Source organism: Ochotona curzoniae, unplaced genomic scaffold (assembly GCF_017591425.1).
Source record: "Ochotona curzoniae isolate NIBS_2020 unplaced genomic scaffold, NIBS_Ocur_1.0 scaffold_4505, whole genome shotgun sequence".
Taxonomy (NCBI): domain Eukaryota; kingdom Metazoa; phylum Chordata; class Mammalia; order Lagomorpha; family Ochotonidae; genus Ochotona; species Ochotona curzoniae.
This window is the reverse complement of record NW_024467118.1, coordinates 28,537,381-28,564,136: the sequence shown is the minus strand read 5'-3', so window position 1 is coordinate 28,564,136 and position 26,756 is coordinate 28,537,381. Positions and strand designations below refer to the sequence as shown.

The window sequence follows — 26,756 nt, the reverse complement described above, 5'->3', positions numbered from 1 at the left end:
ACTGTCAAGGATGGTAGCACAAGGCAGCCTTCCATAATGTGCAAGGTTTTAAACATGAAAACTTTTAACCCCTCCAGCAGAATGACAGAAACATTTTAGTTTTTTGAGAAATGTAACAGTACCTGTGAAATTGTTCAAATAAATTTCTTGGTACAAAATTCAGAAGTGTGTACTTGGTTGTTCGTATTCGGTTATTCACGTAGGTGCCTGAGAACTTTTCATACTCGTCTTTGAAAGGCTGGAGATGGGGAACAACCACCCGGTGCTTCCCTGACACTTTGGGGGTGTGCGAGGACTTGCCTCCACAAGCAAGCAGAGAGGAATAGTTGTATGGCCTTGTATCATCTTCCCTGGTTCTACCTCCCATCAGCCGCTGCCAGTGGTATCTGGCCCATTGAAGGGGCTCAGTCATGTCCAGAATGCAGTGAGATCCAGGGTGTGTGGGTGATCTGGAAACAAAACAACACATTTCATGAGCCCCTTGGAAGTCTTAAAGGATAAGGCTTAAAGTAAACATGTTTGTCCATACCAAACCATGACCCAATACCTCAGTACATGAAAGTCGATAAGTTTTTACTTGGAACTCCATTTTAATCAAGTATTTATCAAACAAAGCATACATCTTCTACCTCCTGGGCTAATCGCCTGATCATCTATGCAAATAACAAATAACCACGCCCTAAAATGCCATCGTTTCATTTGAAGCAAAATATTTGTTCTCAGTGCATGCAAACGTCTTATGTGATTATCAGGTTCCTGATCTTTGAAGTGGAAACAATGCCAAAGATGTCAGGGGACTGTCTGGAAAAGTCACGAAATTACATGGAAATGACCCAGCCATATGTCCAACAGAGTAGCAGTCAACAAAATCCTGAGGATGGCACACACCTCCCTGTATTCGTGTCTCTTTGCTCATAAAGAGGTAGTCTTTCTCTCTGCACTGAATCTGGCCAGTAGCACCCTAGCAAAAATGGCACAAGCAGAAGCTTCCCAAGTGTCTGTTCTGTGGCACGCTCCCTTTCTCACTACCTGTGGAAACCCTGTCGTCACCACCATGACCCCCAGTCCAGGCTGCCTATTGGATGACAAGCAAACATGTCCCAGTTGCCACCACTGTTCCTATCAACATAACTGGGGTCCCTGGTACCAGCCGATGACAAACATGTGAGTGTCCGCATGATACAACTTAGAATACTCCAGCTGAGCTCAGCCATCCTCTGAACTCTGAACGCAAGTTACACTACTGAACAAAACCTAACAATCTCTGTCATGCTTCTATTTCAAACTGTTTTCACAGTCAGCTCTTCCCGAAGTGTAAACTCTGGAAGCACACAGAATAGTGAGAAGCGCACATTTGTTAAGAACACACTACATCCAAAGCACTTGGCAAAACCTTTGACATGCACTATCTTATTTAATATTTTTATCACTCACTTCATTTTATAAAAAGGAAAAACAGGCTCACAGAGGTAAACCATTGGTTGGAATTTGCATGAGTAGTAATCAAGGCTGACTTAAACCATGTTTTTCTGATGCAAAGGTTTTAAATTGTCAATGTGTCTCATTAACAGTGTCACCAGAATCTCTGGTACTTAAGAGACACTGCCCTCAAATTCACCTGATGGGTCTGTCACCCTGTGTGTGGAGCCAACATCTGGAGGCCTGATTTCTATCCCCGCTTTATCCACACCATGGCATTTGCTTATCATCTAGGATTGAAGTTCACTTCTAGAAATAGTAAATTTATCCTGATGATCTTTATTTTTGACAATTTTCCCCAGAGGAAGATGACCAAAGTATGCCCAGAATTCATCTGGAGAAAAACCGGGAGGATGTGGAAAACACCGTACTGGACTAGGAATAAAAAACGAGTATGACCTAACCCCCATTCTCCCTCCAGGAGCCCAGGGCCTGGGCGTGGTGGTGGGAAGGTAAAAATATAAATGTAACCCAAAGGCCTAATAGTATTTAAGACCCTGAAGTATTTTGGGCAAATAATTGAGGTTTTCCTCCTTCCTAAGCTTCATTATAACCTTATGATGTATGTATTGCTTCTTTTCTATGCAATGTTACACACTAATCAGAAATCGATAGCTTGCCTCTACGCACATTACAATTGTATCCAGCTTTCATAGATTCAAAATCATAAATAATTACTTATTAAGCCTGGGAGATTTGGTTGACTTATTCCAATGGTTCTACTGAATCAATATTTTAGAATATGTTGTTATATATCATGTCTTAAGCAATTCAAAAATCAGTTATTTTGCATCACTTTATTACTGCACTTAGAGAAAATAAGTTGAATCACAAATAATCTTTTAAACACCCATAATACCTTTAAAAATTGTGCACATCTGAAAAATTAATGAAACTAAGAATAGACATGCACTTATAAAGAATCCAACAGTTTACAGGTATGTGTGTGAACAGTAGATAGACAATACGGAGATCCTGTTACAAAGTCTGTCCTGAGAGCTTAGTGTAGGTTACAAGGATAACCTGTATTGTCATCAGCTCTCTACCCTTGGAATCTGATCTCTAGAATATTTATTCAAACAGAATGAAATGAATTAACATGTCCTGGACAAAATTATGCTCACCATCTATTCCCTTTAACTTTTAAGGTACATACCTCTGGCATATATTTGAAAAGTCCGGTTTCCACTTAAGTATATTAAAAAATGGCTTTTCCATTTTAAATTTGCAAATCATGACTTGAGTTATCAAAGTAAAATACCTAGGACACTCTGCCAGAAGGAGGTAAGGTACTTTTGTATAAGTGAACAACAGATAATAGAAAGCGCTTAAGCACTTTCCATGCACTTCATACCGTGCACATTAGGTGACCCTTATGAGAAATGCCACACGTTTTTAGGAAGCTACCATTTCTGGAAGCTTTACAAGGAAGTTTTCATTTGGAACTATATTCTAAGTCATTGCAATGTTTATCTCCAGATGGGCATTGGGCCTTGAAATTAAGATGCCCATGTCCTCTATCACTGTGCCTGGGTTCTATCTCCAAACCTGACTTCAAATTCCTGCTAATGCCAACTTAGGAGGTAGTGATGGTGGCTGGCTCAAGCAGCCTTTGGTATTGGGTAGGAATGACTAAGGCTTTCTTTCCCCACCCTAGCTCAGTGGCTTTCAGAATGTGTTAACATCTATCCCTGTGAAAAATACACCTGCAGCAGAGATAAAACACAAGTTCTACAAAACGATTCTTACCCTTGTCACCTGCAGTGCACACAAGTATTCCTATTTTCTCTTGTATATTAAAACTAGTCATGATGCAGTGAATTGGTTTCAAGGTCCACTGCTATGTTTCTACATATGCAAGAAGTGACTTTAAAAGCTAGTGGAAGGTCCAGCGTGGTAGCTCAGTGGCTAAAATCCTCGCCTTAAATGCACTAGGATCCCAAATGGGTGCCTGTTCTAATTGCTGCTGCCCTGCTCCCCCTCCAGCTCCCTGCTTGTGGCCTGCAAAAGCAGTAGAGAATGGCTCAAAACCTTAGGACCCTGTACCCGTGTGGGAGACCCAAAAGAAGCTCCTAGCTGTCTGGCTTCAGATCAGCTCAGCTCCAGCCATTGCGGGCACTTGGGGAGTGAGTCATTGGACAGCAGATCTTCCTCTCTGTCTCTCCTGCTGTCTGTATATCTGATTTTGCAATAAAAATAAATATTTTTAAAAAGCTAGTGGAAAAAGAAAGTATATTAGTGTCAGCATTGTGGCACAACAGCTAAACACTCTGCTTGTGATGCCGTGTCACATATGGCATTAGTTAGAGCCCCAGCCGGTCCACTTATGATCCAAGTCCCCACTAATGTGTCTGGGAAAACACCAGCAGATGATCCAAGTACTTGGGTCCCTGCACTTGCATGGAAGATCTTGATGAAAGTCCTGACTTCAGCCCTGGGTTGTGTGACCATTTGGTAAATGAATGAGCAGATGGACGAAGCATTCAGTATCTCTCTCTTTCTCTCTCTCTCTCTATATATATATATTTACATACATGTATGTATATGTGTATACATATGTATGTATGTGTATACATTTATATATAACATGTATATAATTTTATCTATAGCTCTTTCAAACAAATATTTTTTAAATGAAATGTATTTTAGTACAAGAAAGTTTGAAAGTCACATGTAAGACAGGGTTTTCACAAGTTCATGGCAAGACATGCAAAAAACCTACACATGGATTTTTTTGCCAAATGTCTTGTTTTCCCATGAACTTCTAAAGTGCACTCATACATTGGAAACACACGGAGTTGCTCCACACTAAGCTAAAGTATATATGGGAGTAGATGGACCACGCTGTAGACAAACAGATGCAGGAAGTAGGCTCATGTGTCAGAAAGGGACTGAAAATAAAGACAGCTATAAGAGTGTGGGCAATACCTTTCCCACAACAGCCAGAAGCAAATGGCTTGGGATTATTTTGTCTCAAGGTCACAAAATAATCGGCTTTATGAAATATTCTACTCAATAATGTATTTTGAGCAGAGTGTTCACAAATGCATTGTTGTAATTACACTCACATAGATACATACATATTAAAATGCATATACATGTATGTGTACAAAGAGAAAAATATATATGTAAAACATCAATAAGTAGGATCTGGCACAATAGCTTAGTGCCTAAATCCTAGCCTTGCATGCACCAGGATTCCATAAGGGCACTGGTTTTAATCCCACTGCCCCACTTCTTATCCAGCTTCCCGCTTGTGGACTGGGACCTTCCACCCACATGGGAGACCTGGAAGAGGCTCCAGGCTCCTGGCTTTGGACTGGATCAGCTCGGGCCATTGCAGTCACTTGGGGAGTGAGTCAGCAACAGAAGATCTTTCTCTCACTCTCCTTCTGTCTGTATATCTAACTTTCAAATAAAAAAAAATAAATCTTTATATATATACATACATACACACACACACACATATATATCAATAGTTTTTCTTAAATGAAAACAGAGTCCTGGGCCCACATGTGTGCAAAGTAACAAACATCAGAAGTTATTCACTATGGTTCTTTACCTAATCCCACGTTTTTTCCTCCTATTCTAATTGAGGGAATGAGACTTTTGTGTACTACCTTTTGACAGACCAAGTATCTCTAGCTTTTTATACTCAGGCTCAAACAAGAGCTGAGCCACTTATTAACTATGAAATCTAACCAATCACATTCTGAGCCTATCTGCTAATGAATGAAATGAGACACTACCAACTCATGGGCCATGTGCGGCACAGATAATCCGCATGCATTCTATTTCCCACTCTCCTCTTTGACTATTAAGACAAAGATAAGTAATGCTTTGGAATATTTTCATTACTTTTAATTAAAAACAGGTTATCCTGCAAGAGTAAACACAGAATAAAAGAAAATTACAAGAAATAGGCATGATACAGAATGACCTTTATATCATCCAATCTTATACCCAAACATTCCCTCCAAAACCCATTCTAACTATGTTCATGAACAAACTATTTCCCCTTTTATGGTTCATCATGGCTCTACTTCAATTTGGGGCAGGAATTCCAGATCTAAATGAGAAGCTGCCACATACATTTTGGAATTGCATGATTCTGCCTTTATTAGTTTAAAAAAAAAAAAAAAAACTGTTTCTCCATACCCAAAAGTGTGGGTACTTTTTCTTCTGCCGGTCGATTTTTAAGGCCAAAGTAGTGATGAAAACATCAACTCTACAGCCAGATGCCAGTGTTTCCTGGTAATTCCACTACACAACTAAGTTAGGTCAGAGTGTTGCTGTAAGTTTCAATTGGATTAGGTGAAGATTTTAGAGAAATGGGAATGCTAAGCAAAGTATCACTTGTGTGATTACCTGGAAGATATTCCCTCAAGCAAATTATTAGTTAATGATAGCTGAGAATTTGTGTATACAGTAGTAATAGTCAAACCAGATACTCAATTTCTTAAACTCTGACTCATAACTCTCTCGTTATACTCATATTTAGTAACTTTCTCTTTTTGTTTTAACTGAAGAGGCTTCCAGACAATGCATTAGTCAAGAATATCAATATTTTCTCAACTGTTTTCAGGGTCAGACCTGAAACCTAGTAATAGACAAAAATTAATAATTTATTAGAAAGCATTTTTTCAAGAGTATCATTTATAGTTCAAGAACATAGCATACTTCTCAAAGACTTGATCAGTCCTAGTTTTCTGCTAGTAAATCAAATGGTCCCACGCTTTACTTGACCCAACTCTCTGACACCGATAGGAATTCTGCTTGAAAATGAGCAATTTTAGAAAATGAGACAAAAGCCAGATGCTTCAGATTCAATTATGTTCATTTAGAGCAGAAACAATATTTTAGTACTAAATACTATACACCTTACTGATTCTGTCTTCATGGATTGTCAGATTTTGTATTTTGCATAAAAAGACCATTTAAATAGATTTTACTAGTCTCCACTCCCTACTTCATTTTTAGTTTTATAAGCAAACAGCAACTACATAAAAAATTTAATTTAAATAAAGTTGCTTTTGATTAACAATGGAAATCATGATTAAAGATTAACTATTCAGAAGCTCATATATTCTTGGGTTAAGATTGTCAACCTGAAATTCAATATTACCCATAAATGCAGGAATAAACTGCCCTTCAATGGATGAGTTGCTTTAATTTCTCTAAAATTTTAATGCTTCCTAACATGAACAAGGGTCCTAATAATAGAGAGGGACTGGTTATGGATCAATAAATACCCAAAGTCTATGCATCCTACTTTCTACACAAGGCAATAATATAATCATGATCATAAACAACATACAAATCTCTAAATAACATATATGTATAGGCTTATTTACAATTGTCACAAAAATGCTAGGCCAATGTCAATTATGAATATTTCTGCTAAAACAATCAAATGCAGCAAATGAAACATTGTCTACAGAAATGGATGCCAGTGGCCTCTAATAACTGAGAATGGCCTCTAACCAAGGGTCAGCTGGGAAACAGAGACCTTGCTGCTACAGTAGCAAGGAGCTGAATTCTACCAACAACATGAACAAGACTAGATGTGGATTCTTCTCTGCAGTCAGCAAGTGAGAGCTGAAACATAGGCCTTCTGCTTACATAACTAGCCACTAATGAGTAGGTGGTGGTTTATGACATTTAATTTGTGGCAATCTGTCATACAGATTATACGGAAAATTAAGACGGCCAGAAGTGTATAAATAGGATAGAATACACGGAAAAGTGAAATGTCAGTTTATTGGGAAAACAGTGATTTGTTTAAATAACTCTGAAATAATCATCAACTTTGAAACTAAGAACACCAATTTGCTATTTTTATCATGCTAAAAAAAAGCCTCAGGTAGATTCAAAACTTAAATGTAAAAATTCTAATAAAAGGATTAGCAGAAAGATTTAGAATATTTTATTATCATTAGTTTTGTAAAGTTGTAAAAGACATAGTTTAGCTACAAATGCACTCTATGTAGAAAATCTCAAATACAGCATAAAAGTACAGCAAATAATGAATCACAAAGTTTTGTTTTTCCTAATATAGAGTGTTCAAATTGATAAATAACAATGAAGAGCCCAATAAAATAGGATGCAGAGTAGACACAAGTAACTTTCAGAAGGGTAAATTCAGAGGAATGAATACCAAACACTCAACCTCACTGTTCACCAAAGAGCTTCACATTAACGTTCTCACGAATAGCCCAATTCTAACCATGTGACTGACAGTTAAAATGAATCATCATTGACAACGGGGGTGTGAACTGCTACAATATTTTACTGAATTTCCTTTTTGTCAAATTTCATTGATAATACCTATTCAAATTAAAGCTACACAAAACCATGACGGATCTGAGGAGTCTTCCCCATAAGGATGGATGGATGTATAAAACTGCATTATGCCTTTTCACTTCTGTGGCAACACTAAAATCCTAGAGACTTGAAAATACTTCAGTTGGAGCTTTGAACAGATTGTATACATCTGCAGTGCAGAATATTATGAATCTATTAAAAAAAAACTCTTTCCACTAATCTGGACTGATAGCCATTACAAATTGCAAGCAAAGAAAGCACATAACAGAATTATAAATAGAATGACTGAACTTTAGTAAAACTGAAAGTCAAAGCCAAAAAGATCAAGGTTCAAAGACCAAAAGAATGACAACTTGGACATAGTGGACAACTTGGACAAATTACAGTTTTAATACTTAACCAGCAAACAAATTCTGCAAAGACAGATATGATCTATGACATGAATGAATGGACACAATTTCCATTAACTCTGGCTCTTCACGCAGAAGTAGTTATTTAGGAATTTTATCAAATATGAGGAATGCTGGAGCTGTCATGTCAGAAGAACCTGGAATATGAGATCACTGTGTCTTCAAATTCTTACGCTAGGGGCTGCGTGAGCACACGGGCTTAGTGATTCCCAGGGCATTTCTTACTGCACCACAGCTTCATAATTTGACCATTACACAGCTGGAGAGACCACTGCCTATTTTACATAACACATTCTCTATGAACTTTTTGAAGAGCCTCATACAAACCAAACATTGCTTGGTAAATAAGTACCAATACAACTTTTTGAATTGCTTACTAATTTATTTTGTGATTTGAAAGGAGGAAGATGGGGAAGGGAAGGAGAGGGTGAGCTAGAGAATCATAACAAGAGAGCAAGTACTTCCATCCTCTGGTTCACTTCCCAAATATCTCCAACAGCCAGAACAGAGCTGAGTCTGGGATCTGGGAACATGTCATGGGTTCCCCATAGAATTTAAATCATAACTACTGTTTTTTAGGTCTGCATGAGCAGGAAGCTAGAGTCAGACTCTGAAGCCAGAGAGTGAACCTTGGCACTGAGCTGGCAGAAGGTGAGCATCAACAGCTGAGATAAACACACACAAACTAATAAGGTATTAATACTTTCATGATCATTGCTGTTGACAAACTACTCCGCAGTCCAAAGATTTTCTGTCTTTGTCAAGGTTTGCAATCTTTGACACCAAGGTCACACCTTTCTAACTAGAAATGCTATGTAAATGAAATTTAGAATAACCAATTATAATCATTTAAAATTAGATTGTTTCCAATGATGGTAATTTTAGAAGCTATTAAGTGCAGTATCCTTTAATGTATAATATATAGCAAATCATACCAAATTCCCTGTCATACACAAGTGTACTTGAGAGCAGACGTAATCCTCAAAAACCTTGTTTCTCCTTATGAATGCTTAATGAAAAGTTTGCAGTAGGGCAAATTTCCAAAGGCAAATACAGGCTAATGAGTTCTCGTGGGCCTAGTTAGCATTAAAAATGTCTGAGGTCATCAGCAGTCAACAAACAACTTCAATATACTCATGAGCTTACTTTCATAAAAGAGAAAAACATTCCTATATATAGTCATCTCAAGATACTCTATGTTTGTGCCTTCCAACTCCAGCATGTATCAGAATCACCTCTCATCCTCTTAGTCTCCGGTCCAGCAGGTTTGGAATGGAACTCAGGACTATGTCTCACACTTTTACAAGTCTTGTGACTTAGAGAACCAATGTCCCATGCTAAGAATTTGTTTTCAAACTGTCAATTTGAAATTAAGGGTGAATTGTTTATCTGCTATTATCTTGTTATTGGAAAGCCCATCTCTTCTGAGTTGTAGAAAAAGCAGCTGATACACACTGGACCGCTTATTTAGACTGTCAAATCTACGGCTGCAATTAAGTAAAAGTAAAGGTCTAGCTTTTTTTTAATCAGAGTAGTAATGAGGTATTAAGGATAGATTCTCTGGGCACATTAAGCACAGCTCAGCGTTACAGAACATTTCTAAGAAAACATCACAAGAAAGGGCAATAGGGCCTGCCTCTCATCAATGTACAACGTGCTTCCCCATCAAGACTTGAAAATATCAACCAAATATCAAAGTCTTTATAGGTCTTAAACTTTGGAATACAACAAAGTTATCTGCCATGGATAATAAAAATACAGAAGAATTTATGTGTTTCTATATCAGTTCAAGTACAAGACAGGAACTGCTTCACAGTAAAGTCCATGATACAAAAGTCTCTGTGAGCCATGACCCTGCCTGTTGGTTTTACAACAGTAAGTCATAAGCCCAGATAAAACTTGGGTTGCTCCTATCTGTATCATCTCTGATTATACTAACTTAACCATTGGATGCTGCTTAGCTCAGGGAGACTGATTCCTTATCCTACAGGTAATGCTAATGACAGTAAGATCATTTGATATCTGCTGCTCTCTTCGCTGCACGAGATACCCAGGCAACATGCGGGCAAGACTTTCCCATTAACTATCATCCCTTATCTGCACAAGGAGGTTTCATTTTCCCTAGTGTCACATAATCTTAGGGAAAGTATAAATGGTGTATGTGGGCAGACAATACACAGGCCCTTGCAATTCAAGGGTCAGCTGATGTATTGGTAAAACTGGACATCCTGTGGCAGGAATAAAGTTTGCTGAATAAAACCACCTGGGAGTCTGCCTGCTCTAGAATATCCTCAGTTACTAAGCTTGAACTAAATCTCCAGTAGGAGTGCCTATTTGAAAGGAGGCCAGAGCACTGTATCAGTTCAAGCACTGACTAAGTAATTGTTGTTGATAGCTGCTGATTACTATGCCAGGAAGGTCTGTGGAGGTTTACAAAGAGCTAAGTCATACCATCTTACACTTTTGCCACTAACAGTGAAATGGGATTTTTTTTGTCTTTTTAAGAATTTCAATGAGAAAAGTTCAACTTACTCAAGCCCATAGCCCTTAAACATCTTTAGGGGTGAGCATCTAAATAAAGCTCATTTCATTTCCAATCCCTTCAACAAACATGAGTGACACATTTTATATCATTGCTGATGAAGTCAAATTAGAATTTTTAAATATAGCACACTTGTCTTGAAAATGTATAAAATATGCATGTGCTATCTAGATGCACTTTACACTAACAAATGTTATATGCTCTTCCAATTTGCAAGAAACATTAAATAGGAATTTCTTGAATTCTCTCATGTCAGAGAAAATATTTTATATATAATGTATATACACAATATCACATACATATATACAAATATGTTATACACAGATGCTGCTTGTCTCAAGATGGGGTTACATTCTTACAAGCCCATTAAAATTTGAAAACATTTAACACAACGAACCTGCCAAACACTATAGCTTAGCCTAGCTGGCCTTCAATACACTCAACACTTACATGAGCCCATAGTCAAAATCATAGAACGCAAACCCTATTTTATAAAAAAAACAAAGTGTCAAATATCTCAGTAACACTGAATGCATGTACTTCCCCCAAATACTGACAACACAGCACACTGTGGAATGACAGCTGATTCCCTTGTGACAAAGATGTTGACAGAAAGATGTGGCTCCCACTGGTGTCCAGCATCAAAAGAGAGGATCATACATCTTCCTAGCCCAGGCAAAGTTGAAAATACAGCATTTGAAACAGATTCTATTGCATGCATAGGGTTCTTACAACTATTATCAAGCAGGAAAGCCTTAAATTGGTAAATCACGGATCCTCTGCATTTGCACAGACGTGTGTGTGTGTTTGTGTACATATTTATGGATGGCTCATCTAGACACTGACAGTTTCATGCTTCCCTCCTTCCATACAGCTCAGATTTTCCTCTTGACATGACCACATCTCCAAGTGAAATCACCTTCATTGACTGATTAGGCTCAAAGCTGATTTACATAGGAGGGAGGCAGAGGAAATGTTGCTATTGTGCAAAAGGAGACTTCAAAACTTTGACAAAAATACAACTGAAAGATCATTTTGATGCAACTTAAAAAAGACCCTGTGTATCTGTTACTGGGAAATTTTAAAATATCACTAATGGTTATGCATGAATTTCTAATATACCTTAATCTATTCTTCAAACCTAAAAAGCATGAACATGTGTTACCAAATTGATGGTTGCAAGCTTTAATGCTGTACTTTGACCTTGGTACTCCTAAGTGAAGTACTTCTATATTACTGAAATTATAGCATAGCAGGTTTGTGAGATTTGGCTATTTGGTGATAATAAGATTAACTCAGCAAGTCTGATGTTGTAACAGCAATTTTCATTAGGGAGCTATGGCAAGTTCTGCACCAGGGATACATATGCACTGACTTTGATCCTTACAATTAGGTACATGTTCTTACCTCCAGCTAATGTCAACAGAAGCGAAGCTCAGCATGTTTGACACACTTGTCCAAGCAGCACAGCCTGATCATCAGCTCTCCAACCCTAACTGAAATACCTTCCCTGGAGGGAGAGTCCCAGTGACTGCTTGTGGTCCCTGATTGACAACAGAACCTCTGGAAAAAAGGGCTGTCAGAAGGCACCTTGCCTCCGGCAGTCCCTTACGGAATGTGAGTGTATGGCCATAGAACAGAAGGTGATTATTTAAAGAAAGCTGAACTTAGACCACTTACAGGGAAAAAAAATTGCCAAAAGCACACTTCATTTGGAAAAAAAATTAATAGTATTTGTATGTATGTATTACAAAAACTTTCATTGATAGTCAATAGAAAATTCTTTATTATGGAGTTGAAATATGGCCCAATGTATGCAATATTTTCAAACAAAATTTATTTTTCACCTGAGTTCAATTAACCGTGGATCCCTCCATCAGCAACAGATCAAGCATCTTTTGCTGTCCCTCACATTCACCCATCTGTCTCACTTCCCTACTTTGTTTCAACAGTGTAATCACCCTTTGGTTTACCATTTCAACTGCCTCACTCCCCTTTCTTCCTTTCTTCCTTCCTTCCTTCTTGGGAAACACAATTATCCTAATTGTGTTATTTCCTTTAATAAATGCTATTACAAGCTAATGGTAAAAGTGGTGAAAAGCACATAGCATTGCTAATTAGTGTCACTTTAAATTCTTGAACATGAACCAGCAATTGGACATTCACACTTAGTGCAGCCCTACTGCATTTCCAGTTCAATCATTCCCACTTTCACATTCCACCTTCTCGCATCTTTTCCTTTCTTTGCTGGCCAATATCTCCCTTGACTTTCTTACTGCTGATGACCTTGTTTCTATTTTACTGAACAAACCAAAGCCATCAAAAGCAAACTCTTGCAAATTTCCTCATGAACCTGAGCTCCAGCAAAGAGCTCTTCCCAGAGTCCCAGAATCACACTGGCAGAGTGGCCACAGTGGGCTCCGGTTCTCTTCCCATACCTGTTGCTCTTAAAGATGAATCCTGCCAATTGCTAGCAATTCTATCCTACATGTGCAGCCTAAAAACTCCACTGTCTATAACACTTGGATGGTCAGTCAGAAAATTCTATTTGCTATACTTAATATTTTAGCATTTATTTGAGAGACAGAGATAATGCACAGCCATAACTGGTGTATTCCCAAACACTGGGTCACTCTCCCTCAACAACAAGGAGTTGGGTCAGGCTGTCCCCAGAAGCCAACAAGTCAATCCAGGTCTTCAATGCAAGTGACAGGGACCCAACTGTCCAAGTCATTATCTAATACTTTCCTAGGTGAACAACAGCAGAAATTTGGAATTAGGAACAGAGACAACTCCAACCCAGATTCTGTGTGATATGGGGTACAGATATTGGCCTAATGGTCTCTTCTAAAAATACCTCCAGAACCTCATTACCTCTCCTGGCCTCCACAACCACTGCATTGGACAAGCATTAGCAACTGGAGCTTTGCAACCTCATTTAGATGTTGATCTAACCACAAAAACTCTCTGAAGGCTCGTACATGAATTGCAGTAAAAGCCTTCAGTTGAGTAAGATCTGCCTGCCATTAATTCTCCTTCTCCACACATTTTTCATAGAACTTTAGCATTGTTCTCTAAGAGTACAGAATTGATTCATTCTTCGGCTTCTCTCCTTTCTCTGCTAGAGTAGGAATTCCTGCTTTGTGTTGCTGTTCACTGACAACAGAGGCCTGTGACAGCAACAGGCAGAGTAGACACACAATGAATACTTGAGGAAAGAATATATGAATAATGAACCAAATGCTCATGTATTAAGCAATAAAGACTAGAATGCCCTTCAACAATCGTATTCAAGGGCTCCAGACAGTAATATAACAGCTTAGGCATTTTGTGATATCTTTTTCAAGCTTTCAATGTGCATGCTTAAAATCATTATTGCATCCATTAAAAGCTACAGCATGTAACTCTGAAAGGGAAACTAACAAAAGGAAGCTACCAAAAAGGAAATAAAACAAATAGAACCTATTTTTAAAAATAGCTGAGGTATTTGAATTTTATTGTTCTAAAACTCTCAGGGAGGAAGTTATTCTGGGTAATCTATTTCATGTCACTTAAGACAGCTTGAGATCTATCCCTTTAAGTAAAAACCAAGTTTCATCTAGGAGGAAGTCAGATGATATGACAGAGTGGGGAGAGGGAGGAGGAGAGAGAATCAGAACACAACCTTTTGGTTCACTTCCCAGATGGCCTCAACAGCCAAGTCTGGACCAAACCAAAGCCAAGTGCTCCATCTGGTTTTTTCACAGGAGTGGCAAGGGCCCAAGCTCTCGGGCCATCTTCCACTGTGCTTTTCTCAGGCCATTAGCAGGTAGCTGGACTGGAAGTGGAACAACTAGGACTTGAAGCTGGGTCTATGTAAGATGATAGCATTGCAGTTGACGGCTTTATCTTCTACTGTGTTACATCACAGTGTTTCCCTGAAGTCATACTTTCAATAATTTTCTTTCAACAATTTGGCATCCAACACTCTGAACAGCAAAGTGTTCTATATTGTCATGCCTTCAGAAGCATTTACATGGATTTGTTTGCATGTTTATGCCTGGTCGCAGAGGTTTATTCCTATTGGTTATCCAAATACCTTTCTTTAGAAATGTGTAGCTCTTATTTCCAACTATCTTGCAATCATTAATAATGGCAACAAAATTGATCATTTCAGTGATCTTCAGGTTTCTACAAGGCATAAACTCAGCAAGACTGAACTGGAGATATCTGTTTTTGCTGTTCAGAAATTCCTAATCCTATCTGTCGAGGAAACACTGTAAGGCTACCATGAGCTGGCCAGGCGCTTCTCCAGATACCAAAGTTACGGCAAGTCCTGTGTCTACTTGGTTCTGACCCTCCAAGAGCCCACAGTCTGCGAAAGGAATCAGCCACAAACCTCAGGAGATTCCCGCATTACCTGACATACTCCAGAAAACAGTTCCCATGAGGCAAATAAGAGAACAGAAAAGTGGTAATGAAATACTTACTGATAGATAATCAAGTTCTGAAATGGAACTAGCACAAGTGGCCATTTTGGAAATGAGAGCCCAAATCCTTTTTCTAAACAGGCAGAATACTGATTTCCTGGGCTGCCATTTTCACTTATTCATATGAAGTGAGCTAAATTCCAGTTCTCTGTGAGAAACTGCGTGCATACTTGTGTGTAAAACCTGAAAACACATTGAACTGTAATTCTAACAACAGACTGTAAGAGATTAATGAGGCCATTAAAAATAACGAGTTAAACTATTTAGTATCTGCTTCCTTTATATTATCATCTTACTCTGTTTTAATTTCTAAACATAAGTTTTCCTTTGTTTCTTTCTCTCCCTCTTTCTCTCAAATAGAGTGAGATTGCTTTCATAATAGCTGGGGTATTTGGTATAGGCAGAATGGGTCAGGAGTACTGCTAATGGCAGGGATACTGTTAACCAACGTATAAGAAAAAACAAAATGATCCAGCCCAAAGTGTCAAAGATGCTGAAGTGACTCCTTGGGTTCAAGAGAGGAAAATGACAGAGCACAAAAAAAAAATGGAGTGCTTCAGACAGATGGAGGCATTTGAATTGTCACTCTCCCAGTCAGCCCTGGTGGGACTTCATATATAGAGCTATCATAACTATTCTGCAGGACTGCCAACAGCAGTTACTATTAAGCATGTAGATAAGGTATATGATATTTTACAGATTAACACAGATTTTTTATAGCACTAATGGATGCCAACATTTCTGACTAGGAAAAGCATTTTATAGAGTACATGGTCTAGCAACTTAGAATGTTAAAGTTGTAAAGAAACTATTTAACTAAATACTGCCTCATATACACAAAGAAACTAAAGTTCAGAGACAATGACCTACACCAGCTTACTTAGCAAAAGGGTGGCAGTACACACAGAAGGCTCCACTGTACACTCCACTAATATTTTATGGCTCATTCATGCATACAGACTTTAAAAACAACCCTACTTACAAATGCCATAAAATATTTAAATTACTTTGATCACAAAATTATGCTTGTTAAAATTTTATATGACAGCATGACTAGACCACAATGCAACTAGCATTGAGATATGTGCCTTACTTAAACTTTTCACATCTATTTGCACTTGGTTTTGGAATCTTTTCTACTGCCCTAAACATTGTAACATGTTATATGGCTCAGTGATAAACTTCCAACATTATTATTTAATAAAATCAAACAACAGAAATTATAGTGTTAAGTATTTATATGAAAAATCAACTTCTCAAAACAGCCTTCACAATCACACTACAAATAGTGAAAAGTATTTTCAATATCATCAGAAACGTAATTAAGGCAGAGATCATACGTTCTGTCTGTGTGTGGCAAATCATTTCTCATTCACAGTGCAGGGCAGCACGGCTATGGTTCTCAGAAGAGTGCTGCTTGTTCTTCCTGGCTAGGCATCCCAAAAACATGGCTTAAAAATGTTCAGCTCTTATTCCCTGAACACAAAGATGCTAGCCTCAGCATTAAACTAACCCAAAGACTTAGAAATAGAGAAACTGTTAAATTGTGACATACCTTAAGTGGAAACGAACTACAGATGTTAAACATTATTTTTGAGGGGCCTGGTGTTGTGGTGCTTCAGGTGAAGTTGCCGCCTGGAATGCTGACATCCATGTGGGTCCCCATTGCAAACCTGCTGCTCTATTTCCGATCCAGTTCCCTGCCAATACATGTGGCAGAGCAGTAGAGGATGACTCAGGTGCTTGGGCCCCCATACCCACATGGCTACACCCACAGGCCTGGACCAGTCCTGGCTGTTGAGGCCATTTCAGCCATCGGATGGAAGATCTGTTTCTCCCTCTCTGAATTTCAAATTAAAATAAATCTTAAAAAAACGTTAAGGGGCAGACACTACGGTGCAGTGGGTTCTGCTGCTACTTGGGCCTGCTTAACTTTTCTGAGTACTGGTGGGTCCCAACTACTTAGCACCTACGATCAAATTTCCTGCTAATGCACGCCCTAAGCAGCAGCTGGTGATGGCCCAAGACCCTGGGTTCTTGCCACCCACATGGTTGATGAGCAGAGTTTCAGGTTCCTGACTTCAGGCCTGGGCCCTGGCCCATGTCCAGCTGTTGGAGGGAACCGGAGAGTGAACCAGGAGGTAGAAGATCTCTTTTACCGTCTCTTCCTCTCTATAGCTTTCAAGTAAACACATACTTGGCTTACCAGTAAGGGAGAAATCAAAAGTGTGAGTGGTATGAAAAAGTTGATCATCTTTATAAGATGAATTAATAACAATTGGTCAATTCCAGTAATTTACCCAAAGCTTCCTGCCTCCCAAAGCATTCATTTTGAAAGACAGAAAAAAAAATGCCCCTCCAGGCTGCAGAAAGCATATAAGCCCTGCCAATAGAACTACAACTAGCATTCACCATGAGTTTGTGGCACCTTGAGTCTGTATTTGTCAAATGGTAATATTAGCACCTTGAACAGTTTTCAAAGGAAGTCTATTCAATACCGTACTACAACACACTGAAAGTACCCAATAACCTCATCTTTTCAGCTAATGTTTGCTGTCAGGCATTGTGATGGACATTAGAAGTCAGCAAAACGAAAATCTCCTCCTTCAAGATGCTTACCTTCTAGGGTTCACTTATCTCACCATGCCCGAAGCATGATGCTGTGTGCGTGAGAATGAGTAAAAGCCACTAAACAGATCAAAACACTCAGTTCAAAGAGGATAAAATTAGGCACTTAAGCGGTAGGAGGGCATTTCCAAAAGCTCATAGTAAATGAAATTCAAAATTAAGCTTATGTGATGATGGATATTTTGAAATCAATCCACAGGGCTTTTTTTTTCAGTGTCTATTCCATGAACTTTCTGAAGAGCCCTCGCACATGAATTTGGAAAACGTAAAATGTCATGTGAAGTTGAAAATAAGGCCATGAGATAAAAAGGTAAGGGAGGGGTCCCAGAAAACAGTTATTCAAGTGACATTACAATTAAGACTTTTATCTGTAATCTTCTATATATTTTATTCCAATTTAAGAAAATCAAAGTTTTGAAAACTGCCTAGTTATGAAATTGAAGAAAACACCTTTATACATTTGAACCTATTTAACTGATTTTCACTTTTATTCTTACAGCCAACAAACTACGTTCTTTATTACCTAACCTCTACAAAATTGTACTGAAAGCTTGTAAGTTTGTTTTACTAATGAAGTTTCTCTCATCTTTTTAAAAGGCATTAGAGTAAGATTTTTGAAATATACAGAGCATTTAATGCAAACCTATTAACACCAGACATTAGCAGATATGATCAACAGAAAAGAAAGGGAAGTAAAACTCAGATAGGTCCAAAACTGCTTGTTGCTTCAGAATACAGCCAGGAACAGAAGAGCCCTGTGATTGTCCTTATATTCCAAATGTTTCCACTGGGAAATATGGAGATAATGATGCCTGACATAACATCAGATAACAAAGGAAACTACAAGAACTTTGTGATGGAGAAAGCAGATACCACCATGTCTCAACAAATTGCTCTATTAGTGTGATTTTCCCCTGATAAAATGTTTGCATAAGAAATCTTAGAAACTATAGCTACTTACATAAAAAAAACACGGAAATTACATAGAATCCCACCAATCACACCTAAGAACAGTTCACATTTAGGGCTGGCCCTGGGTGCAGCGACTTGGGATGTCGGATTCCGCACCAGCGTACATATGTCTGAGTCCCAGCTTTGCTCCTTGTTCCAGCACCCGGATAAAAATTGGCTTATTCATACTGATCAACTGATGTCTGTGGGTAGATTTTGCTTCACTGGGATATCATTTTGTGGTGTAAAACGTGCTGTTCCTCCCTTACATCAAGGGTTATTTTTCTGTATTATAGAATGGGCCTCCCAACAAACACAAATTTCATTTTGATTTCCAGGCTTATAAATCTCCTATGTTGACGTACGCTGACAGGCTTAGTGGTCTGCTGAGGACTTGCTCTCCTGCATCTCCATAGCGCCTTCTTACTGTGTCCTCACCTGATGGAAGGGCAAGAAAGTTCCCTGCTGCATCTTTTATATGGGCACTCACTCCTAATTTGGGGGGATCTACTCTCATGCTCTAATCAACTCAACGTCCCCACTCTTCTATCACAATATAAAGAATCAACATGTGAATGCTGCAGGGGGGAACCACAAACATTCAGATTACAGTGACATTACAAAAGTATTTCTTTTCATAATATCATATGGAAAAAGGTATGCTGATATTTAAAATACAGTTTAGCATTTGCCTTTACTTTGGTATCATTTTTGAAAAGTTAATTTTTAAACTATAAAAGTGATAGTGGCTACAAATATTTTGGTAATATACGGAATATGAAAAGAAACTCAGGGGCCAGCACTATGGTAAGCTATGTCCCTGCCTCCTGCACTAGCATTCTATAAGGCAATGGTCCATGTCCCGACTGCTCCACTTCCCATCTAGCTCCCTGCTTAGGGACATTTTGCTAATGGGAGTTTGATTTCGTTTCATGTTTCAGAAAATAGTGTAATATCCATATTCATAAGTTATTGCAGAGTTCAGCCGATTTCCTGAGGATGTATTTCTAGACTCAAGATTATTTGGCCAAAGGTTGTGACATCTTCAGGTCTTAGTGAATGCTACCATATTGGTTCAGTGAGTTGTATCATGGGACTATTCATACTTCTAATATATTGTTGCTAAATAATCTTGTAGGATAGCTGTGTTGCTCAACTATGAAAGATTTCAATCAGTCCTCAATGACTTAGTGTCACTGTTACATCGTGCTATGCAAAGCCAGGAGAAGTATGGTTTATATGGCTAAAAATAACTTCTGAAAACCAGACAAATCCATCTGAGATCACAGGAAGAGAGCAATATTTTTAAGAAATGTTACTCACTGGCCTTTGCTAAAGGCCAGCAAGGCTGCTACCCTGCTGTAACTATTAACCAGGAAAGACGATAGCATCTAGCATGCTCCCATTTGCTCTTAGATTTACAAACATGCTCTGTTTTAAAGAGCTGGCAGTTTATTTAATAGATCTTGATCAAAGCATGGTGCCTGGAGAGGTGCCAAATGACTGATTGATGCCATTTTCTTCGCTTTTCCATACCTTGGGGAAGGGTTTTTCGTCGAGATCATACAAAAAATAAAAATGTGGAATGAAGTCTGGGACGTGTGGATATTTTTTAACTCAATTTTTGAGTGATTCTAAAAAGCACATTTGTTCAATGACCCAGCTGTGTTCAAATGTAATCAAATTCTGAGCATTTCCTCCAGTTTAACGACAATATAAATGATGTTCCACTCAATTAGATGCAGTTGCTAAATAAAAAAAATAATTCAATTTTGGAAACGCTAATGCCCAACACCCCCCACATCCGGTTTCACAGCTTACATTCTCATATTTTTGTACCATATAACAAGTGTTCACCGCTTAATTCCTTAAAGCGTTGGGAGTGTTAACTTGTTTTCAATACAGTTTGTGTAAATTTGATAGAAAGCATCTCAGTGTCTATACATTACAGGGACATGTGAGAAGGATAGCCCAGCAGAAGCAGGGCTTGTCCCATAGGGTGGATGCGAGCAAAAGGGTCTCACGTCATAGCACTGACTGGGTTATTCTGTTTCATTGATGTGTTACATTTTTGTTTTTGTCAAGCCTAGAGTGGTGTTGGGTGGGTGGGTGTTTAAATGATGGGAAAGGTAGATACAATAACCCCAGCAGAGGGCTTATTCTTGCTGGAATCAGAGGCTTGCTCTAAGCCTGGAAAACTGCCTGGTTTTTCCTCCTTAAAAAGGGCTAGCATAAAAAGGAGTAAAACTTTGAATCTTACAACTTGGGTTCTGAAGACCTGAGCTAAAGTGCCTTCAGCAGTAGGGGTGCTGAAATTAGATTCCCTCTCTAAAGACCCCAGTCCCAGTCACCAGGCAGAGGCCTGAGGGGGAGGGATCTGTGCCATGCACAGAGCAGTTTCTGGGACGTACTAGGTGGGACAATGACAGGTGCTCCGAACTGCCCCGCAGCAGGGCCCAACCCAGAAGGCCGGCTTTACGCAGCACTCCCCTAAGAAGCAGTTCTAGTCGAGCTCAAACACCTTTTTTTCTTTAGCAATCTGCCAGTGATGCCTTCACGAGGGTAATTGGTAACACTTGTCACCATTTGGACCAAACTGCTTTCCACTTTACAATGATGAGAACGGCACGTGGGAGTGGGGGGAGAGAGAAGGGGAGAGAGAAGGGGAGAGAGAAGGGGAGAGAGAAGGGGAGAGAGAAGGGGAGAGGGGGAGGGAGAGGGGGAGGGAGAGGGGGAGGGAGAGGGGGAGGGAGAGGGGGAGGGAGAAGGGGAGAGGGGGAGGGAGAAGGGGAGAGGGGGAGGGAGAAGGGGAGAGGGGGAGGGAGAGAGAGGGAGAGAGAGGGGGAGAAAGCGGAGGGGTAGAAAGAGAGAGGGGGAGAAAGGGGAGGGGGAGAAGGAGAGAGGGAGAGGGAGAGAGAGGGAGAGGGAGAGAGAGAGAGAATGTGTGCACGTGGGAGCGCGTGCACAATCACCTTTCTACAAATCCGGCTTTCAGAGCATATAAAATACAGTCCCTTTCAGAGATGAAACGACTGAATATGGTGCGGGTCCTGAGTGAGCCCTGAAGGAACGCGTGGAGCCGTGGCACCAGACGCCTGGTGGTAGGGGTGAGGAGAGGAGAAAGAGGAAGAGGAAGAGTGAAGCGGAGCCTGGGGGACGGCCCTAGGAGGGTCGTCCCTCTTACCAGTTCCTCCCGGGGCACACATCACAGCATGACGACCGCGACGCTTGGGGCGCAAAGAACCAGGCGCACGTCCGGCGAGGGGGAGCAGGTTAGGCTTCCAAGCCAGCCATTTGCCTTTGGGAAGTTTAAAAAAAAAAAAATCACTTCACAAACCGCTCCCAAACTCCAGCAGCCAGAGCCGGCACCCGCGCCAGGGCGGTCTCGGCCCACTTCTCCTCCTCCTGTCCTCCGGCTCCACGGGCTGCCAATCGCGCGCTGCGCCGCCTCCCGTGACGCCGCGTGGGCGGGACTCCCAGCTCCAGCTGCTGGACAGAGCTGCCCACCGGCCGGGCTCGGACGGCCCCGCACAGCCGCCCACCCGCCGGCCTTCCACGGCTCCGAGGTCGGCAGCGAGATGTGTCCCACCTGGGCCTTTCACCGGGTGCACCTGGCGCTCCGGCTTGCTCCAGTTCAGGTGTTTGGTTCATACTCGCTTCTTTCACCCAAGCTCAGCTTCACAAGGAGCTCAATTACCTCAATCTAAAGCACTGCAGAATTGTGTCCTGGAGGGGAAGGAAACAAAATAGAAACATTTGAGATGAACGGTTCCATAACTAGAAATTGAAGGGGGGGGAGGATCCCACCAAGTATAGTTCTTTCTCACTCCCTGTTTTTCCACCCTGAAGGAAATGTGAAAGTGGGGTAAAAACCCCCCTCAAAACTCTCTTCTGTTGTGCCTGTGTCTTCATTCCTTCAAGGACTCCTCAAACACACAGTCAGAGTCAGGGAATCAGAGTGTACACTTGAGAAGAACTCACAGAGGAGCTGGCTTCCAAGTTGGAAAACTCTGCGAAAGAGGCCGAACGAGCACCTCCGAGAGAGAAGCAGAAACACGTTCTGGGTGTGGCTTCCTGCGGCGCCTGATTAGGGAAGCTCTTTTTGCAGGCAGCGGCAAATCTCAGCGGCTGAGTCAATTCTGAGCAGCACACACAACGCCTTGTGTCTGACCTCGGAAATCCCAAGTCCTACTAGCACTTTCTGTGACTGTCCCTGACCTGGTTTAAGCGCCAACGATCTCCTATTCGGTAGTCAACTTTCTTGACAAGGCTTGAGGCTTCCAGCAGGCTTCCAGCAGGCTTCCAGCAGGCTTCTCCAGCTCCCCAGATCTGCGCACGACGTAGCCTCAGGGGAGGGCCTCCCTGGGCAGGTGCATACCAGGACGAGTCAGGAGTCAGGCACGCAGCTGGTACAGCAGCCTGTTTGCATTGCCTCAATTGCTTGTTCTAAATAGCTTCACATCAGAAATGACTGGGGAGCTTGATGCCAAGGCCCCACCCAGGCCAACAGAACCAGAATTTCTAGGGTGGGACTCTAGTATTTTCTTTCTTTTTTTAAAGCTTGCCTTCTGATTATAATGTGCAACAAGTGTTGAGTATCGCTGGCTGAGATTAAAGTTATTATTTTAAAAGAAAACCTGTTATATATAAGTAAAAAAAAATACTGTTGCACAATAAGAAACACTTTGTAATATGTAACCTTGCATTCATCATTTGTGTACTTGCATACTTTAATATAGCTATATAAAATGTGGCAAGATAAACAGAATTGTTTACTGAGGAAAGGCTTTTGACCTCCAGGATAAGATGCTTGTTGAGATGGCTGCATATCAAATCACAGCCTAGTGACTGGGCCTGGGTTAGAGTCCACGCCAGCATCCCAAGGGTAGGTCCCATCACCAAAGTGCGAGATCTGGACATAGCCTCAGGCTTCACCCTGACCCAGTCTCTGCATTGCGAGTATTTGGGGAATGAACCCTCTTGTGGAGCCCTCTGTTGCTTCATCCCTCAAATAAAAAATTAATAAATAGATAAAGCAGAAAGAAGGGTGAGGAGATAAAATTAGCTGTTTGTGTAGCATTTGGCTGAACCAAAAGAACATATATTTCTTCTATCATTTAAATACATCTGATTAAAATTTTAAAATTAATGTATATATATTCATACCATGGAATTACAATTAGTGGGTCCAGTTTGTGTGTCTACTTTATTATTTTTTGGCAAATGTTCCTCTCATATGAAGCTTTTCTCCTAAGAGTTATTTACACTTGGGAAAGAATAAATCCAACTTCCTGGGAGACCCAATGGGGTTCCAGCTTCCTGGCTTCTGCCTGGCCTAATGCTGGTGGTTGTGGGCATTTGAGAAGTGAACCAGCCGATGGAAGACTATTTCTGTCTGTCTGTCTGTCTCTCTCTGTTTCTCTGCCTTTTAAGGAGATTCAAATAAGAGATAACTTGAACCATCCAAGGGAGAAGTGCTTTTGAGCTAAGTTAGAATGGCAAATATGAAGCTAGCGACTCGTTTACATGTATGTTGAAGGTAGAGGTAATCATTTATAAGCTAATCTCATAAGTTGTGTGTTATAAGAAAAAGGAGGAGGACAAGAACAACTGGAAGACTGAAGTCACCTGATTATTTGGTTACTGCTTATGGCTAGGATTAGTTGTTGCTACCATTAACTGTATCTAAGAATCCAAACCCTGGTAAGGAAGGGAAAGAATATGTACCTGACAGAGTGCTAAGGTCTTCTTGACTGCCTGGGGGCCTGGCAATTGACCACTTGAGTGAAGGACGTAGGAGGTGTATTTCTTTAAAGATAAGTCTACTGAGACAGTTAGCACCTGATACTGTTGCTGCTAAAAGCCTTGTTATGTAGCTACACTTCTTCACTTTTCTGACTTCCATTTAGCTACTTTAATCAATCCATTTGAAGAAATCTTTCACTTTCATCGAGTAACTTTAGCCGAATCTTACAGGAATACAAAAACCAAATAATGGCTTCAAAGTTTATAGTTCACTATCATCCTTTACTACTCAGTTTCCATCTTTCCATTAATGTTGGGAGAAAGGTCCAATTCTGAAACTGAAAGAACCGCTCTCCTCAAAGGCCCTTATCTTTGTGTACATGTTCGATCATTAAACCTGAGGCTTACAAGTCCTGCCTCTTTTTTTTTTTTTAGACTTATTTATTTATTGCAAAGTCAGATATACAGAGAGGAGGAGAGACAGAGGAGGATCTTACATCTATTGATTCACTCCCCAAGTGGCCACAATGGCCAGAGCTGAGCCGATCTGAAGCCCGGAGCCCAGAGCTTCTTCCAGGTCTCCCACATGGGTGCAGGGTCCCAAGGCTTTGGGCCGTCCTTGACTGCTTTCCCAGGCCACAAGCAGGGAGCCGGATGGGAAGTGGGGCTGCAGGATTAGAACCGGCGCCCATATGGGATCCTGGTGTGTTCAAGGCAAAAACTTTAGCCACTAGGCCACGCCGCCGGGCCCAAGTCCTGCCTCTTATTAGGCAATTCAATGGTACATTCAAAGCATAAGTGTGCAAAAGGACAAGACGTTGTGAATTTTAATACCAGAAAACATGTAGAGAAATGCACTACTGCAAGGTAATACAATTTTCAGCAGGAGACAAAAAAAAAGCCAAATTTATATAAACATCTTCCTTTCTTGATAAATATGAAGCTTGGAGAGGTTGATAAGCATTTCCTTTTCCTCTGCCTCAAGCATTTGCCAGAAAGAAAAATGCCACTTTGCAAAAGGCTAAACGGACATCAATTCCATGGCAGGCCATTGCTCTGGAAGAGGTCTCCTTTCATGATTTTGGGAATTAAATAAAACCCACAAGGATGTCTAAATTTCATAAGTATTGTCTGCTTATCTCCAGTTTGGGACATAGCCTTCTCTGTATGTTCCAGATGTGGTAGTTACTCTTCCAATTAATGACAAATGTGCTGGGATTTATCATATTTATTCCACAAACATTCATACTGACAGTCTGTTCTGTGGCTGTTAGATGTAGGGACCTAAAAGTGGGCAAAGTGACTGATGTTATAGACCTAGTAGTGTAGTCTGTGAGAAGAGAGGTAATCACAAAATTGCAATACAAATGAAAATTGCAGTGGCAGAGAAGATTCCAGGGCTGGGGAAACAATTTAGATGTAGGTAGATAAAAATACCAAGACAAAGTGACATCTGGGCTAGAATGCAAAGGATGGGGAGGAGTTAGCCAAAGGAAAAGGGCAAATCAGGACAAGAGAATGTAACACAGAGGCAACATTCTTGAGCAGAAAGGGCTGTGTGGGATTTAAGTGACATATTCATGTAGTCAGTCAATGGGGAGGTTTTGAGAGACACTGAAGACTGGTCTATTTTGGTTGATCCTCTTGGATGATCTGTCATTTTTAGTTATCACTTTTGTGTAGTTTTAGACTCTGCAGTTCAAGAGCTGTGAAATGGAGACCTATAACAAGAAACTGGCAGAGCATGGAATAGAAGAGTTGTATTTAAGAGTTTGCTTATGGTCAAACTTTACCTGTAATGGAGCAACACGAAAGAGCTATACTTCACACAACAAACAGCACTGGAGTCAAACTTTACCATTGTTGGCTAACTTATTATTTTTTTTTTTTTGGTGCCCTGTCCCAAAAGAAATAAATTCTTAATTCTGTTACTACTTTACTTAATACAATTACACTTTGTCAACTGATATCCATAGAGAGAATAATATGAAAATGAATCAGTCGGTACCTCAGAAATATCAGTGAACTCCAAGGCATGTACAATGTTGGCAAGAAATCTTTGTGCTTATCTATGTGATTCTTTATCACATTCAGAGGTGAGCACTCCTAGCAAATATTTACTGAGCACCCACAGGTGCCAGGCATCAGGCAATCTGAACCTTGATTCAACCACTTTCACTCTCTTCAGCTTATCCAAACCACCATAAA

At 40.2% G+C, this 26,756-nt stretch overlaps 1 protein-coding gene across 1 annotated transcript in view; it reads right to left on the bottom strand.

Annotated features, from left to right (window-relative positions):
* Positions 1 to 22,184, bottom strand: part of ATP10D (ATPase phospholipid transporting 10D (putative)) — an 86,368-nt gene extending 64,184 nt beyond the window's left edge. Inside the window, exons 1-2 of the mRNA XM_040966357.1 lie at positions 21,988 to 22,184; positions 123 to 449 (exon numbers count right to left, since the gene is read on the bottom strand). Of these exons, the coding sequence (XP_040822291.1) occupies positions 123 to 412 (290 nt within the window). The 5' untranslated portion in view covers positions 413 to 449; positions 21,988 to 22,184. The remainder of the gene's footprint in view (positions 1 to 122; positions 450 to 21,987) is intronic.
* Between the last annotated feature and the right edge of the window lie 4,572 nt (positions 22,185 to 26,756).